The sequence below is a fragment of the Syngnathus leptorhynchus genome, chromosome 1, assembly GCF_054491065.1.
Source record: "Syngnathus leptorhynchus isolate UIUO chromosome 1, UIUO_Slep, whole genome shotgun sequence".
Taxonomy (NCBI): domain Eukaryota; kingdom Metazoa; phylum Chordata; class Actinopteri; order Syngnathiformes; family Syngnathidae; genus Syngnathus; species Syngnathus leptorhynchus.
Window position 1 is genome coordinate 13254498 of NC_141195.1, and position 17403 is coordinate 13271900.

At 41.1% G+C, this 17403-nt stretch overlaps 1 protein-coding gene across 4 annotated transcripts in view; it reads left to right on the plus strand.

The window, feature by feature from the left end:
- Positions 1 to 17403, plus strand: part of casz1 (castor zinc finger 1) — a 155802-nt gene that overhangs the window by 71789 nt on the left and 66610 nt on the right. Inside the window, exon 1 of one of the 4 annotated variants that reach the window (XM_085917256.1) lies at positions 10992 to 12022. The exons of the other annotated variants lie outside the window; for them this stretch is intronic. Coding sequence (XP_085773382.1) covers positions 11974 to 12022 — 49 coding nt within the window. The 5' untranslated portion in view covers positions 10992 to 11973. Of the gene's footprint in view, positions 1 to 10991; positions 12023 to 17403 lie in introns of those variants that run through there. 4 annotated transcript variants of the gene reach the window in all.

The following is a 17403-nucleotide window of genomic DNA, read 5'->3' on the forward strand; positions in this document are numbered from 1 at the left end:
CCATTGTTTGTCATCTGTCATTGAGTTTGTTTGTCAGCCTCGCTGCAGTCAGCACCAGAAAAGACAGAATCTTAATTGATCTAATCTGGTTAGCTCTTGCTATTTTCCACAGTTACATTAGAAATCCTCCCCCACCCCGCCTCTCTCCCTTTACCTCCTTCCCGCTCTACCCCCCATCTGCCCTGACCTACATGGTAGTCACATGGCCCCGACTCCCTGGCTTGTCATTTTATGGAAAATCTGCAGGAGATAAAGCCACAGGGTTTAAAGTGTTATCCCCGCCTGTCCTTTGAGAAGGGCTAAACACTGAATGAGGTGTTATTGCATCAATGCTGTTGGACACTCACAGGCAGCAAAGAGGATATCTTCCTCTCTCTCTCTCTCTCTCTCTCTCTCTCTCTCTCTCTCTCTCTCTCTCTCTCTCTCTCTCTCTCTCTCTCTCTCTCTCTCTCTCTCTCTCTCTCTCTCCCTCTCCCCACTCCACCTCCCCCCTTCAGTTTGATTGGATTTATTAGAGTGTCACCACTGTGACTTTGGGGGATTTCTCTTTCCCTGATGCTGTCTTTGCATGCTTGCTTGGGTTATTTACTTAACTTGTCCAGAAAATGGACTGTGATCTACAGCTTACTGCCTTGTCAGAGCAGGGACTTGTGCCTCATGCAAGTTAAGATGTACCAGACATACACCTACGCTGCTCACTGCTGAGGGTTTCGTTTTGCGCTGTGACCGAGTCCCCTTCACACTGGTATCCACCTCTACGTTTTTTGCTGCCCTTGCCATTCAGCCAATTACTGCAAAACAGCTTAAGACATTCTATCTTTACTATTATTTTCCTCCTCTCCCTTCTCTTGTTCCTGCTATATGTTTATATGCTCAATCTTAGATCTGAAGGCAACAATTATAGTTTCTATAGTGCTTTATGGTTTAGAATTTATGACTGTTTAAAGTGGTCATTGAACTTGAACTTTTTAGGGGACTCAAAATTGAACTAAATTGCTTTTGTTGGGGAAGCAAATACTATTATGCCTTCAAAGAGTGTGGTGTATGGTAGAGATTTGGAATCACGCTCAGATTACCACTCATTTCTCTATTTTAGACTCAGTAATCTTAGCAAACTATAATTTGTACAACTTGTAGGCTTACTTGAAAATCATCTTTTTTATAGATGTAAAGATAATTTTATGCGCAACCTCCAATTAGTTTTATTTACTATGACTATAACTAAGTGGTTTTACCATTTTAACTGTCCATTTCATAGTACCCATTAGTCAGTCTCATTACGTATCTTAAATGTTCAGTAATAGGTATTGTTCCATGTCATATGTTTTCAGTTGTTTTCATACATGTAGAGTACTCAACAGATGTATTAGGACACCACCACCTATTAGTTTCAGACAACAACCAGTATCATGGAGGGCTTTATGAGCGAGCTCTCAAAGTGTTCCCATTTTGAACAGGAATAAGGGATTTCAAACTGAAGTCACCTTTTCGTATGCAAATTTGAGCTGGTTCACCTAATCAAGCTTCACGTTCAACCACAAAACAATTTTTCTCTCGCCAGGACTTTGAGTCAATCACTTTAATTTGACTTCTTAATCAATAAATGATAATATGCTTTTGTATTAATATTATTCTGTTGTTTTGTATTACAATAATTGTAAAAAAAAAAAAAAAAGCCATTTTTATTAATGAGCATCTACATACTGGTGGATTACCTGTTACAGAAATGTGAAAAAATAATTTGGGTAATTACTGTACCAGTGATGCTAATTCACATTGGTGGTGTAGTACTTTGCCCTTTGTGTAGACAGCGTGGTTTCAATTCTCAGCCAGTGCTCCAACAGACTGCCAATTGAACTCCGAGTGCCGATCCCAAGCCTGGTTACATCAGGAAGGGTAGGAAGGTATTGTTTTCACCAGTGTTGCTTGGTTTTATAGGATTACGCAAATTCTAAACCACACTACGTTTCCGATAGATTGCACATGTGCCTTGAAAGGAGCCATCAAAATTTGGTGCACTGCATAAAAACAATATCACAAGAGGAAGTCATTGGAACTTTTTAACTGTAAACACCTCTGCCGCAGACTATAAGTTGTACAGTCCCATTCTCACTCAACCACACTGTCCAGCACACATCAACAGCGGCTGTCACATAACTTTGCAGAGCTGTTTTTAACAATGTTTTGATTTATAGTTAGGTTTCAATGAGCTGTATCAAGCGACAGGTTTTGTCACATTTTTTGCAAACAGTTTCTTTGTAGGTGGCTCGGTGGAGCACTGGGTAGCACGTCCGCCTCACAGTTAGGAGGGTACGGGTTCGATTCCACCTCCGGCCCTCCCTGAGTGTAGTTTGCATGTTCTCCCCGGGCCCGCGTGGGTTTTCTCTGGGCACTCCGGTTTGCTCCCACATCCCCAAAACATGCTTGGTAGGCCGATTGAGCACTCCAAATTGGCCCTAGGTGTGAGTGTGAGTGCAAATTGTTGTTTGTCTCTGTGTGCCCTGCGATGGGCTGGCAACCGGTTCAGGGTGTCCCCCGCCTACTGCCCGATGACAGCTGGGATAGGCTCCAGCACACCGGCGACCTTCGTGGGGACTAAGTGGTTCAGAAAATGGATGGAGAGATGAATTTCCTTATATGGCATTTTATCCTGTCCCAAAGACAGCTCAGTTCTGTGGATGCTGCAATAAGCACAATAAAACTATTTACCAGGAATATGTTGATATTGAGACCAAATTCTTTCCACCCTGGCTGAGGTTTGTGCTCTCCTGAATGACTATCGAGTTGGCATTATAGCTGACTATGTGCTTGGAGGAGGGCAACAAATCCAGTATCAAGACAATGCCAAATGTATTGCAGAGCCACAAAGTACTTGAGGAATGCATCCAAAGTGCTCTGACATGTTGCATTCTGGTGCTAAAATGAGCCATGCCAAAAACCTCCCCAAATATTACGGTGTTGATGCAGCTCTCAGGTTTACATTTTGTGTCAAATGAAGGTCTGAAATGTCACCCTTTTTTTGTGTGAACTTTCAAAACACACTTTTTCTTTTGAAGATGAGTTGAGCTATGCCCAACAGTAGCAACGGAAAGGAAACTTGCTTCATAAGACAAAATCAAGCCATAAACACTCGAAGGGAAGATTAGAATTGGGATCCTAAAAGATTCATGCCTTCTTATTTATAATTTGTTTTCTTTTACTTATTGGAGTGTCGTTGCAAATGAATATTTGATGTATATAGCCTTAGAAGTAAGGAGGTAGCGTCTGGAAAGGGAGCAAAAAGAAAAGAGAAACAAATGAGAAATGCATTTTGCTAAGTTTGCGCTTTGAAATAAACTCAACTCTCTTTTCACAAGTGGTTTGTTAATTAAATGTGAGGGGAGTTCGCTATCTGCAGGTTGTGCTGAGCCCTGGCGAGGCGAGGGTGCGCCTCTCCGTATGTGCCGCGCTGGCCGCCGGGTAGTCTCCGTGCGCAGAACACCATCTGCATTTTGCTGTTAACGCTCCTTCACATCCGAGGGAGGATTAGGAGAAAATCCCCAGGTTTTTTTTCAACCAGTTGACAAATATCAGATTTGTCTCTTAAAAAATTAGCTGCATCTATATCTCCCACCATATGACTCACAAAAAAAGATTATCTGTAATACCCAGCCAGCTTGGGTGTGGAAAAAGCAGATTAGATTTTCAGTTTGGTCATATTTACCCAGACACTTAAAGTACAAGAATATGTCTGCATTACACAGCAGACAGACCTCACAAAATGTCCCTCCTGTCCCCACACGCACACACACAGTCCATCCCTTCCAAAAGCAAGATGTCTGCCTTGAACCAATTAGACATCATGCCTAAATAATTCAGCATTTTCCAGTTGGGCTTTCTCCTCCATGTGTCTTTAAACAGACACAGTTAGCTGCCAAAGGGGGCTAAAGTGAATAAAAGCAGCAGGTGCCTTTTCAGATGAAGCTTTGTACTCTGCAGAGGGTGCTGGGCTGTGATTTTAGCAGCCCACTGGTGAGGAGAAGTGGGTGGCTGGGAATTGAATGTGGTTGCTGATCTGAGAGAGTTAGTCGTTCTATGATTGGCCACACAACTTAAAATAAAATAAACACTTAAAAGTGCTCGTTAAAACATGTACCGACCCAAGAAGTTGGGTCATTTTAACCCAACTTTGAGTTGTTTTGCACAAACAAGTTGGATATTTTTTTCTCTCTTCAATATGCTGTTTTGTGCAAAACAACCTAGGCCTTTGGGTAAAATAGATGCAACTCCCTGGGTCGATTCAATTTTCAACCCCAAATTGGGGTGTTTTTAAACAAGCATTTTTAAGGGTGTATGGGCTTGTTTTGCAAGAGAAACTGAGGGAGAATGCAAGAGTCAGTCAAAACAAACAAACAAACAAACAAACAAACACACTAACTAACTAATTAACTCACTCACTCACTCACTCACTCACTCACTCACTCACTCACTCACTCACTCACTCACTCACTCACTCACTCACTCACTCACTCACTCACTCTCTCTCTCTCTCTCTCTCTCTCTCTCTCTCTCTCTCTCTCTCTCTATCTATCTATCTATCTATCTATCTATCTATCTATCTATCTATCTATCTATCTATCTATCTATCTATCTATCGATCTATCGATCTATCGATCTATCGATCTATCTATCGATCTATGTAACTAATGTTTTAAGATTATGATTTCAATTACTGATAGGTTGTGTTGTGTTCAGAAGTTCACGTGGCACAGTAATGTACAGTATAACGTAAAAATTTACAATCTCAGTAAATTTTACAGTGGACTTTGGCTGTTTGAGGGGGATAAGGGCCGAGTCCCACGGCAAATAGCCACAAACTAGCTGAGGATACGCAGTAGGTCAAACATGACTTTGGCCGTAAACACACCCAGACAAGCAATTGGGGAATATTTTGTATTCTTTGCACTAAATACAGTATAAACAAAGAAAAAAAATGCTTAAGGAAATTGAGTTTTGCAATAATTTTGATGTGCACGGTTACTTCATGCCTCGACAAAGTCACTTTGTTTTTTCATGCATATTCATGGCTTGAATAATCATCATCTGAGTAGGACATAGCTGAAGGCCCCCAGCCCTACCTGGTGTCCTGGACGCCGACAAGACCACTGCCCCACCCAGGGGTTGCTTTATGAACACAGGAGCCCCATAAATGAAATTAAGGTGTCAATTAGTCAATTACAGCATAATAACTCTGAGGGCAGACGTTTAGAGACAGCGAGAATCTCGACTAAATTCATTTCCTGCGGCCCAAGAGCCTAGCGCTTGGCACACGTCACTCCCCTCCCAGACTCGCTGAATAAGGGCCCCAGTGCTCTCCCTAATGTTATTTTCCTCTGGATATCTTTTTTGATCAACAATTTCCTTTCATGGGATTGTTTTTCACATGCAGGGGATGCACTATTTCTCTACCCAATTTGGCCAGAGAGAATTTTATAATTTAGTAATTAAAATCTTTGTTAGGCTTTAGAAATTGCAGCTAACTGAATTTAATGGGGAGATGAATTTCATCTTTATTTGATTAGCGGGACCCCTGGCATAGGTATTTATGGAAAAAACTCGACAAAAATATGCTGTGTGGGCTTAGATGGCATAATAGAATTACACCTAATCGGATTTCACTGTCATGAATTTCACTCTAATTTCACTATAATTTTCCATTAGATAGCTGGTTTACAAATATTTGCTCATCTGCGATGGGAAAGGCTATCTGTCTAAAATGATTACCGAGCAAGCCTTCAGAACTATGCCCCCCGCACCCACACCCCCACCCCACCTCCCTTTTAAAAACCAGATTGCGAGGGATCAAAATTAGGAAGATTGCATTATGTATGTCTGCATCCGGAAGAGCAATGGGGGAGATATGATGATTACGGCCGGGGGATGAAAGCTGTGTCAAGAAAAATATATTACTCTAAAACATAGGCCTATTCTATCTACAAAATCTCTACTCTCAGCACACTGCTGCCAAATAACATACTATGTCATAATTCATGCACTAGTACAAACAGCGCGCAAATAAAAGAAAGCCGTTGCAGCATGTTATAAAATGACTTATGCACCAGACAAACTCCATGTTAATTGCCTCCAAGTGTGTAACCTTAATGAGATTCTGCTGTGATTTTCATAGTGTGTGTAAGTCCATGTATACACAGCAATTATAAAAATCAAACGAGATTGTGAAGAATCATTGTCAGGAGTGATGCAAATGACAATCATCAAGAGGTGCTGTTGCAGTACCTTCATCATCGTAATCATCATCACCATCGAGCTGGCTTTAAGTTTAATATTCAGCTCAGTCCCTGCCTAAAAATAAATATATAATGTCGTCTAAACAAACGTGAGAGGGAATAATATCCTATTTCATAGGCACCCGCAAATAACACAAGGCTGAACTCTTTCTGGATGCCACTTTAAAAGCTCTAGCTTTGGAATTAAGATTTTACACGTTCAATTTCCTTTCCAATTTGATGGCAACATGTCAGTGAATATCAAGAAGAAACTTGTCAGTTGCCTGCTGAAAACACCTATTTGTTGTAAGATGTAGTGCAAGATTTGCTGCCCACCAGCCAAGCCACCAACCTGAGCATCCACCTGTCGGAGCTGAACTCCACCCTCAGCCCACTCTTGCGGCGCCTAACTCCGTCGCTCCCTCCCTCCCGCTCACTCACTTTTGGCCCGAGCTGCCCAGAGGGTTTCGAGACACACAATTTGACTCCCAGCAAAGGTCAGATTTCTCACTCGGCATGTCTCTGGGCTTTGGGCACAAAAGCCACTGAATTCACATCTTTCAACTGGACCGTAGCTTTTGTCCCAGGAACGGACGCTTGTGAGTGGGGCCTGCACCAGACCAGCCCCACTGTGAGGGGCAGCCAAACGTCTGGCCTCATTGGCCCTTTGACTGATGCACCCCTGCCATGTCACATGCACAGCAGCACGCACACACACGAACACACGAACACACTCCACCTTACCCTCAACATTTTCTTGCGTGAAGCATACAATGCACTCGGGCCACATCAAACGAAAAGCCCCCACAGCTCCATTTGAAAAGTAATGCTTTGGACCCCAACGATGGCAGCGCCAGAGCCAGAGCCAGGAGGTTGTGCTCCACTAGCCACCATCATCCCTGCTGAGGAAGTTGCCATTGAATAGAATATGTCCACTCAAATGAGATTATGGATTTGTAATTCAACTTTTTTTTTAATGATAAGCACCAACTGGACAGATGTTGGCACAACATATTCTTAAAGCACATTCCACCAAAGATCACTCTACAATATAAATGTCTAATGACATTGACTCCCCACTTTGTTTTCCATGGCTTAGATTTCCATTTAGATGCATCACAAGTCTTAATGGAACATGCTCGATATTGACAAAGAAAATGCAATGATGCATTTACATCCACGACTGTGATATTAACATTAAGAGATGGTTCAGCACAAGCTATTTTTGTCTGTCAAAATCCTGACTGGATTGTGACTTGGCCGGATTTACACAACAAATCACCAATGCCTAAAGTATGTCCATGTTTTGATACTTTAAAGTTATAACAGTAATTGTCTTTGAACCCATGTAATCCATATCAAATAATGTGCTTACATTGACTGAACACCAGAAACAAACCCAAATTTTGCCCTTGTCCAAAAAGCAATAAAAGTGCTACATGTTAAAACAGAGAGAAGTAACAACATTGAACAGCAACAACAATGACGTAAGCAAAACAAACGTGATGGCAAAGTGTTCATTTTGGCCAGGACTGGCTGTTCCCTGGGGAACGTGGGCATCACTATGCTGGCTGACATTGTTCTTTTTCTGATTATTGGCCCTCAGAATTATCTTTTTAAAAAGGGCGGTTGTTTTGGATGGATGTGTTATTATCAGTGCATTTTGAAGACATCCTGTTTGCAATGAAAAGCTATGCAGTCATACTGGTTCATACAATACAGTTTCTTTTTCATATTACACTTAGTCAAGTTGAATTCTAAAAAAACATGACAATGTTTGAAATGAATGAAAACCAGCTATGTAGGCACACTGGTTCATAAAGTACATAGTTTCTTTTTCATATTGCACTTAGTCAACTTGAATTCTAAAAAAAACATGAACATGTGACTTTCCTTATTTAAAAAAAACAGCGCTCTTATCATTGTGAATCCAAAACATGTCCTTTTAAATATTTTCATGGCGTGTTGATGTGTTGGATTGTTATAGTACGTTGTGCTGTAATCTCACTTTGTTTTCAATGTTTTAATGGCACTAGACTAACAAGTTTTCATAATGATCTCTTTAGCAACTTGACACCAAATGCGGAAATCTGAGTGAATACACTATTGTGGAAAAGTTGATTGTGTCTTTTGTAGCTTGTAAAAATATTTCAAAAGCACAAAGTCTGACAAATGTTAGGATTTGCCGTAATGAGCTTTTAATCCAAGTCAAGACCACTCTCTTCTATCTATACATGGCATAATGTCCACATTGTATAGAACTAACCTTACTGTAGGTAACTTAACTTGCACACAGTCATAATGTCTGGTCTTGGTTTTACTCACATACAGAGACTCATGAATATTGCCTGGCTTTTACATTTGCATCCCCATGGAAACATATCATCAGCAGCTATAATTGCTAAGATGTAGCGCTACTTTGAATTTTAACCATTCCAAAAGTTTTACAATTTGGAGTTCGACAAACATTGAATGAATAGTCAGCCTATGTGACGTCATATCATGTGAGAAATCTTTTGTCTTTTCCTGTAAAGGGTGGTGATGGTAATTGAAAAGAGTCACTTGTGACTTGTGTGTGTTTCTGTGTTTGTTTGTGTGAGTGTGGGTGTGTGTGTGTGTGTGTGTGTGTGTGTGTGTGTGTGTGTGTGTATGTGTGTGTGTGTGTGTGTGTGTGTGTGTGTGTGTGTAAGAGAGTAGTGTTTTACGTTTTACATGTGCGGCTGATAATTGTTTTAACACGTAATGTTAAAGCAACTTTGGGGAAAAAAAATGACATCATCCCTTATTATCCCTTCTCATTCTCCAATCAAGCTTCAGAGCGTCATTAGAAAAAAAAATTCAATTGATGCAAATTTATACTTGTCAACTTCTGCTAGAACTTGTATGACTTAAATTGTCACATATATAGTTAATAAAGGTTTTATGATCAAGTCAACCAAATCAAAGTTTGTATATAGTGTCACGGAACACACTGTGGTTGACCTTTATCATGGTGGTGTCACATTTAAATAAAAATGACGCTTTCATTAAAACAAAGTCTTTCTTTAAGTATTCTATATTTTTGATAAAATTGAGGCTACTTATGTGTTTTTGATTTATATTGTTTTTGTATTATGTAATTTGTCATGCATTGGTTAGATCGAAGGACATCAAGTTTCTGACTGTAATTAAGTACGTAAGCATTATATTTTTTCCTCAAGAAGAAACTGTTTTCCCTTTATGATTTCAGATGAGTCATCAAATTTTAGAAATGAACCAAAACCTGTTTTATGAAGATTTTTATTTTATTTTTTTGCTGACAACACTCAGCTGAAGCCAGTACAGTGCATCATTGCATGCTGGTTCACAGCCATAAACCTTTTCATTTCCTCTTTCTCTCTCTCTCTCTCTCTCTCTCTCTCTCTCTCTCTCTCTCTCTCTCTCTCTCTCTCTCTCTCTCTCTCTCTCTCTCTCTCTCTCTCTCTCTCTCTCTCTCTCTCTCTCTCTCTCTCTCTCTCTCTCTCTCTCTCTCTCTCTCTCTCTCTCTCTCTCTCTCTCTCTCTCTCTCTCTCTCTCTCTCTCTCTCTCTCTCTCTCTCCAATAAATGCTAGTTGGGCACCACCTTGATCCAACACTGTGCCCTTTTGTAAACTCTGCATTCTTGATACCTAAAGTCTTGTTGACAGTACAGGCATATTATGTCCAAAAGGTCCAAAGGCACTTTGCATGCCACTGCGGAAAAAAAACTGCCAGGCAAATACGAGGTTTGACGTATAAAGTATTCATTGTCACCTAGTAACGGCCACCCTTTATCATTTCACCTGAAATTACAACGAAAACTGATAGCTTATCGGAGGGAGGCACGGAGAGTGAGTGAGTATTATATGACGTGGGAACTCTATTTGCGTGAGAGATGAAACTTATTTGCTCGAAGCTAAATTATCCAAAGTTTTTTTTTCTTATTTTCTTTCCTTTTCTTTTTTATCGACACTTGATGATTTTAAGGCACACCTAGCCTTTATCACAGGCATCTTGAATGCATTGTATGGCTCAAAGTAGTAATAAGGAATGGTAACCATGTGTGTGTGTGTGTGTGTGTGTGTGTGTGTGTGTGTGTGTGTGTGTGTGTGTGTGTGTGTGTGTGTTACATCTGTTATGATCCTCTATGTTTTAAAGATGAACCATGAACCACAAAGATGGAGCACATTACAAATGATGAGAGATAATTAAGTCCAAGCATCTAACGCGTTACTTTGTAGGAGTGATCAATTCGCTTTTACACACACACACACACGCACCTCCGTGTTTTAAGCTTGATTTTTGGTGAAACAACCGGCCGTATGCACATGATGTTTTACAACAGTATTGAGCAGTACTCCACTTGTGCTTGTGATTCTAATAGATGAGCGCCCACTCTGTCATCAAAATGCACCCAGCGGGCATTCAAAACAGCTGAATCAGTGAATGAGCGCGATCGAGGAAGGCACCTCAAATGTGCGCACACCGTCCTAAATAGAATACCAGCATAAATATCCAGACTCAGATATTTATTTATTTGCATGAGAAAGATATAACCGGCCATGGTGCATCCAAGACGGCCTTCCGCTGTGCTGTCGCAGCGGAAGGCAGACTGCCCTGTCTGACACTGAGTTGTTGCACTTTTGCTTCTTTTGTTTGTTTTTTGTGTCCGCATTGCTACCCTGGGAATGATGGTATCATGTCATTTTTTCCATCTGCAATTTACAGTACTTGTACCGATACTCGGTGCAACACTAATCTACTAATTGCCAGACAATCACTTGACACAGGAAAACAAACAACCATTGATACTCAAACACACCCAGGGACAATTTTGAGTTTTCAGTTAACCTACCATGCATGTTTTTGGAATGTACCGGGAGAATGTACGTAGAGATGTAGAGAACATGCTAACTTTCAAGACAGTTGGGCCAGACTTAGGGTTTGAAACCACGACTTTTGCACATGATGTGCTTCGGTAAACATTAAATAAAGGAGATAAGATAATGATGATTAGCACATTGATTAATTAAAGTGACATTGCAGTTTTGTTGCTGAGAAGTAGTTTTTGCTTAATGTCCATTTAGTCTTTTGGAAGTGTAATATATTATTTTGGATCATCCTAATGAGTAATAACAATTGTGAACATGCATAAAATACTTGTTTCTACCTAAAAGAAGAGGAAAAAAGGGCTCCCCTAATTTGAATGGAGGCAGCACAGGCTCCTCCCCGAGAGAGTTGAAAGGCTAGAAGAGCACAACGATGGAAAAGGCCAGCCCACTGAGGGAGGGAGTTAAAAAAAAAGAGCACAGGGGCTCCTCTGCCATAATTTCCTATCAGCCTATTGAGACGACATCACCAGCAGCTTGGTCTGTGCATGTGTGCATGGAAGCAAAGCAGAGGGCGAGAGAGAGGCAGGCACACCAGAGAGAGAGAGAGAGAGGAGAGGAGGGAAGGGGGAGGCTCCATATTCTCTCACCTACCTCCCCCCAAGCTGCACGAAGGAGGGGCCAGAGCTGAAGCTGCCAATCAAATCCGCTTGTGGCAGCCGGCATTATCGCAGCAACAAACTATTGACAGATTACATGTCAAGGAGTTTAGTGCATGATTGAAGGAAGCCCCCCCTTTTTTGTTGTAGTCACTTTTCTGCTTCATCTGCCCCACCACCGAGCAACATTTGAATGACTTTCCACCAGAGTTGAGCACTATTATGAAAGTTACATGTCTGAGAGGATTTAACTTCGACTTCCCTGAATATGGTGAGTACTCCTCTTCTTTTCCAATTTTGACAGGTATGTTTTTTTATGGAGACAGTTAAAGGTGTGTCTTTATCTTGTTCCCCCACACAAACACACACAGATACATGCACACTCACAGGGGAAGTTGTTCATGATTAAACTACGTGCCAGTGAGGACGGCATACTGTATACAGTGTACCTAAGTGTTGCAACACCCTTATTTATAGCACTTTTCAGAGTGCCCCAAAGGTGACTGCAATATCAAATAATTGCCTCCCGTTCCTCTCTGTGTTGACACCATAAAGCACACATGTGGAAAAAGTTCACAGGACCAGTTTCATTTTATCTTGCCTGGCACTTTTTTCCTGTTTTCAAATTTATTGTCATCTGTTTGTGAGCAGGCCAGCATATTTTTACTGTACAAATACAGGTGTTGGTTTTCTCCACAGAGGGACTGACAATGCCATTAGGATAGAATGAATGGCCTAAGGATTTGTTGCCAAGGGGACAAAGCAAACAAACTGTTTTGTTGTCACACATGTAAATTGTGCAGGCCAGTCACTCTGACCACCTTTTCAGGTAATTCTGAATCGTGTATGTGTTGTGCAGTGACCGACACATACACTTGAGAGGGAAGAGCAAATTAAAATACTGTATACACTCGATTTCCACTGAATGGTATTGTGGCAGTAATGCTGCTTATTTCTCCATTGGGTACTTCTGGGGAAAACATTGTCCTGCTTTAATTTGAATTACAGCAGCTGAGTGTCTTTGTATTCTCTTCTCCTGGGAACGGCTCTCTTTTATTTTAATAATTACTATAGCATAGTAACATTTAGTTCTCTCCATTTTGTGTCTGCATGCGTGTCTGTGTGTATGCGTCTAATGTTTATATACGGTTGTGCTTTCTGTACTGACTGGCGTGTGTGTCGGTGTGTGTTTGTGTGTATGAGTAGTTACTGTACATTTTTTTCGTATATCTACACAATGTATCAGCTTTTACAAAACTTTATACACACATTATATATATATATATATATATATATATATATATATATATATATATATATATATATGTACAGTTCATACATACATACGTACACTGCATCATAGTTCTAGTAGAAATTATGTGAATAGAAGAAATTATGAGAATATATTTATTTTCTGTGCTGCTGCTCAGTCATAAATATTGCTATACAAATATGTTAAGATGCAGAATTTTTATTTGTACTACATTTTTTTCCCTAAACTGTAATTCACTCTCGTCAGCTTTTGCCTCAGGCTGTTATTTTTAATATAATTGTGTGATACTTATAAGCTCCCTCTGTGAGCATTTTTTGTTTGTTTTCTTGCTGTTCAGAGTCCGTCTTATTGGCACTTGAACTCGTCATAATGGAGAAATTAAAGTGGTTCTGAAGAGGACAGTTCACATTACATTTAAGTAGATGTTGTCCACGAGGGCAACGAGACCACAAACTCATGCGAGTCAGGCTTGCGGGCTTGCCTGTCATGTGTGCTCACTGTCGGTGAGCGCTGTGCACTTTTAGTCAAGAATAACAAGAGTTGAGTAAGACTCTTATCGCGACACACCCTAATTTTAAACTTTTTGCCAGTTTGGAAGATGTTTTTCTCATTTCCTTATGAGTCATAATGTTGATTGCGTTTAGCCTCACACAGTTGTCTCATTAACCCTTTGTGGCACCCTCCATCTTTTCTGGCCTTCGTCAAAACCAGGATGATACGAGGGAGGAAAACAAGTCGTGGTCTGAAGGGCCTCAATAACCTTATCTCACAATTTAGCCATAACTTGATTCATTGTGATGCCCAAGCAATAAAATATGCTGTTCCACTCCTATTTCTCTTGCTCCTTGGATGACAGTAAATTTACATTTTTTAATTAAACTATCCAGGTTTTCTTTTTATTGGGGGCTTGTGTTATGCTAATTAGAATGTTGTGTACAGATCAACAGAGTTTTGAAATAAATATAAGAGGCAGACATTTTGATGTGAAAAACAGTGTCATTGTATTAAACCTCTTTCATGATAATTTCTCCTGGAGATGCCATTTATTCTATGAGGAGCCTTAGAAAACATTTAAAATACTTTAGTTTTATTTTTTTCTTCCGTCTAAACAAAAACCTACAAATGACTTTGATGATAAAAAGCAATAATGTGATCACCCCCCCCTGCATTTTTTTAAATAACTTCACTTTACATGAGCAACTTACAAGATAAGTCAATTCATATTATAAATATTTCAGGAATTTGGGCACCATATGTTGTAAATAGTTTAAGTATATATGCGTACTACATTTAACATTTACCTTTTTATTAATTTATATCTAGATTCAGACTAATTTCACTGTGATTGATTATAATTAATCCAAATGTAAGATTAAATAAGAAAGACACTGGTTGAAAATTATTGTAAAATACAGCAGTTAAATGCAGTTCATATGTTTTGAGCCGACTGCTTGATTGATATCTTGTGCGTGTGTGCGCGCGCGCGTCTGTGTGTCTGTGTGTGCCGAGGGTGAAGAGGGAATATAAATAGGAGACAAGGGGAGCGAACTGCGTGTGTGTGTGCGCGCGTGTGTGCCTGCGTGCGTGTTTGTGTTTGTGCGCGCGCGCACGTGTAGACGCTCGCGTGCATGTTTGTGCGCGTCTGTGAATATTTATGCGCGTGTGCGTGTGTATGCGCGTGTGTGCGTGCGCGCGCGTGTATACGGTCGCGTGCATGCTTGTGAGCGTCTGAGCATATGTATGTGTGTGTGCGTGTGTATGCGCGTGTGTGTAGTAGGTAGACGGCAAGAGAGGAACAGAGTGGTCCGCAATGACTATATGTCCAGTCATCAAGGGGCCTTTTTAAATTTTTTAAGAAAACAAGTGAGATCAAATGGTGGAATAAAGTCCAGATGCGCGTGGGCTGTCCCGCATCTTCCTGCGGTAGTCAAAGTGTTGGCGGCTACTTGATATGGGCCACGAGTAAGGCAAGTGGCATCAACACCCCCTTTCTTCATGGCTGTGCACTCATGCAGTGGCCGGCACCTAATTAAAACCTCAAAGCTCCCCGTCACCAATATGGAGTAATGGCCTAATTAATACTCTGCACAGAAATATTATGGAATGATAAACAGGTTGTACCTTGGTACTTTAAGGTTATAAAATATACATAATACAAACTTCACGTATTTTTTGTTGGAATGCAGTTGTTTTATTCAATTGATAAAATTGATTGGGTATTTTTATCTAGCACAACTAATTAAAATCGAAACTAAAATGCCACCAAAAGTAAAAAAAAGAAGCTTCCAGTAAATTGTATCCTTCTCATAATCTTACATACAAAATTCAAATTTCACAGGGAGAAAGGGGAGAGAAATAATCTCCCGTCAATGATATGCCGTATAAGAGGGCAAAATGTAAAATGAAGAGGTAATTAGCAGAGTGGAAGACTTTTGCGTGTTTGTCTGAAAGCGCGGTCTCCACCGGCCATGAATGAATTTGCATGCTTCGCTTATCGAGGCGCACTTATTAGGCGGGCTGAAAGAGAGATTAAGCCAGCGCAAAATGTGGTGACTAATCCTTTTAAATGTGGCAGCGGGTCTTTAGGTGCAAACCGGGCGGCCCGCGCGTACGTTAGCTGCAGTGGAATGTGACGGCTCGGAACTTTGATGCCGAGAGGCAGCGGATGCGCTGTTTGGCGAGGACGATGATCGGTGACCATCTCTTGACCCTCTTATCTTTGCAAGCCAACCAGCTTGTGGGGGGTCCCACTTTGTATATTTTATTCTAATTCTTTGTCACATATTTGCACGACAAGGTGCTGTGTTTCAGTTTTGCGTGACTGTTTTTTTTTTCTTTTTGATAACAATGTAAGGAACAGAGAAGCGTTTCCCCCCTTCTCTCCCTTGCGCTGGGAGTGAGGAAATATTTGTTCTGCCGAGTTACCGAGCCAGCAGCCCTGTCCTCATCCGTAATTGACTGCAAACATGAATGTCTAAACACCGCCTGCCCTCACCCTCCACTTCAGCTTCCACCTCCTGCTTTTGCTCGGTGGTGACATTAAGGTCAGCTATGATTCCTTCTCTCTGTGCGCGTTATATCTGAAGAGCAGCTGCTCATTTTTGTCTGTGCCAACGGAAAGAGAACGATAGAGAAGAGGCAGAGCGAAGCAGGACTTTGCTGCTATTTCTTTCCTTTTTTTAGTTGGTAACTTGATAGGATTACATGGTTCTGGAGCCTACACCTGTTAAGAGGCTGTTAGAAGAACAGTTGGCAGTCTTGTGGCTGCGCAGCTAAGCTTTTTTTTTTACCCCCCCTATCTGCTGTCCGTTCTGTGTCGCCTCGTGGGGATTTTACCCAGCGTGTACTCGGGGAGTTCATTTCGCAGGGCTCCTGCCACAGTGGAGCCTTGGCAGGGGGGCTGCAAGTGCTCCTAGTGACATGCAAGTATGTGTTCAAGTGTGTGTGTGTGCGTGTTTGTGTGTGGTGGTGGGGGGGGCGTGTGTGTCGATCGAGTCGCCCTTCTCTCTTCCAACTCTCATTGTCTCCATGCAGTCGCGTTTCCCTCTCTGACCTCAGTCACACGGGATGAGCCACCCCGCAAAAAATGTAAACGCAAAACAAAGAATTTAATTTGGGGTTGTTATTCCTCACGGGTTGGGGACAGGTGTTGGCAGAGCTATAAAATGCCCAAATACTGGTTAAACCAGACCATTTAAATGATTAAGGGTTAGGTTGAGAACATTTGTGCATATTTTAGGAGTGCCAAAGACCTGTTGTCAATCAAAAATACTTTTGGAAGGAGTGGAGAAATGAGTAATGCATAAAATGTCTTGCTTGTTTTCTCTTGTTCGTCTATTATTTGGGAGGAAAACAGTGGTGAATTGTTGTCTCAAGCCGTGAAAGCGATTGCGCAGGAGACCGTTGGGAAGCGGCGACGGTTATCAGAAAAATCACATTACAGTTGACGCCTGGGTGCAAAGTTTCCCAATGCCTTATTTGGCATTCAGCAGCTCCGTCACTTTTCTATAGGCCTTCAGCACCTGTTCCCCCCTATTGTGCCGGAATTTTCTATATTTGGCAAGAAGTGGGGACTCCTCTGATTGGTCCGTAGGTCACAGTTTGTGCTAGTTTGAAAGGCATAAACTTGATATTCTCATGTCTATTTTTGTTTTTCTCCCGCAGTTGTTCAGCAGACGCTATTAGACAACATGATTCACCCCGAGAGGACGAAACATTTCTCAGCAGGCCTTCTAAATGTCATGTATGATATTGGCACTGCCGCGAAAGATTTCCCTTCCGAAGCGAAGGAGAAATAATAAAGAGCCAAGTTAATACATATCTTGGGCTAACTTTTAATTGTTCTGATATGTAATCGCTAAATGACAATAAAAAAAAAG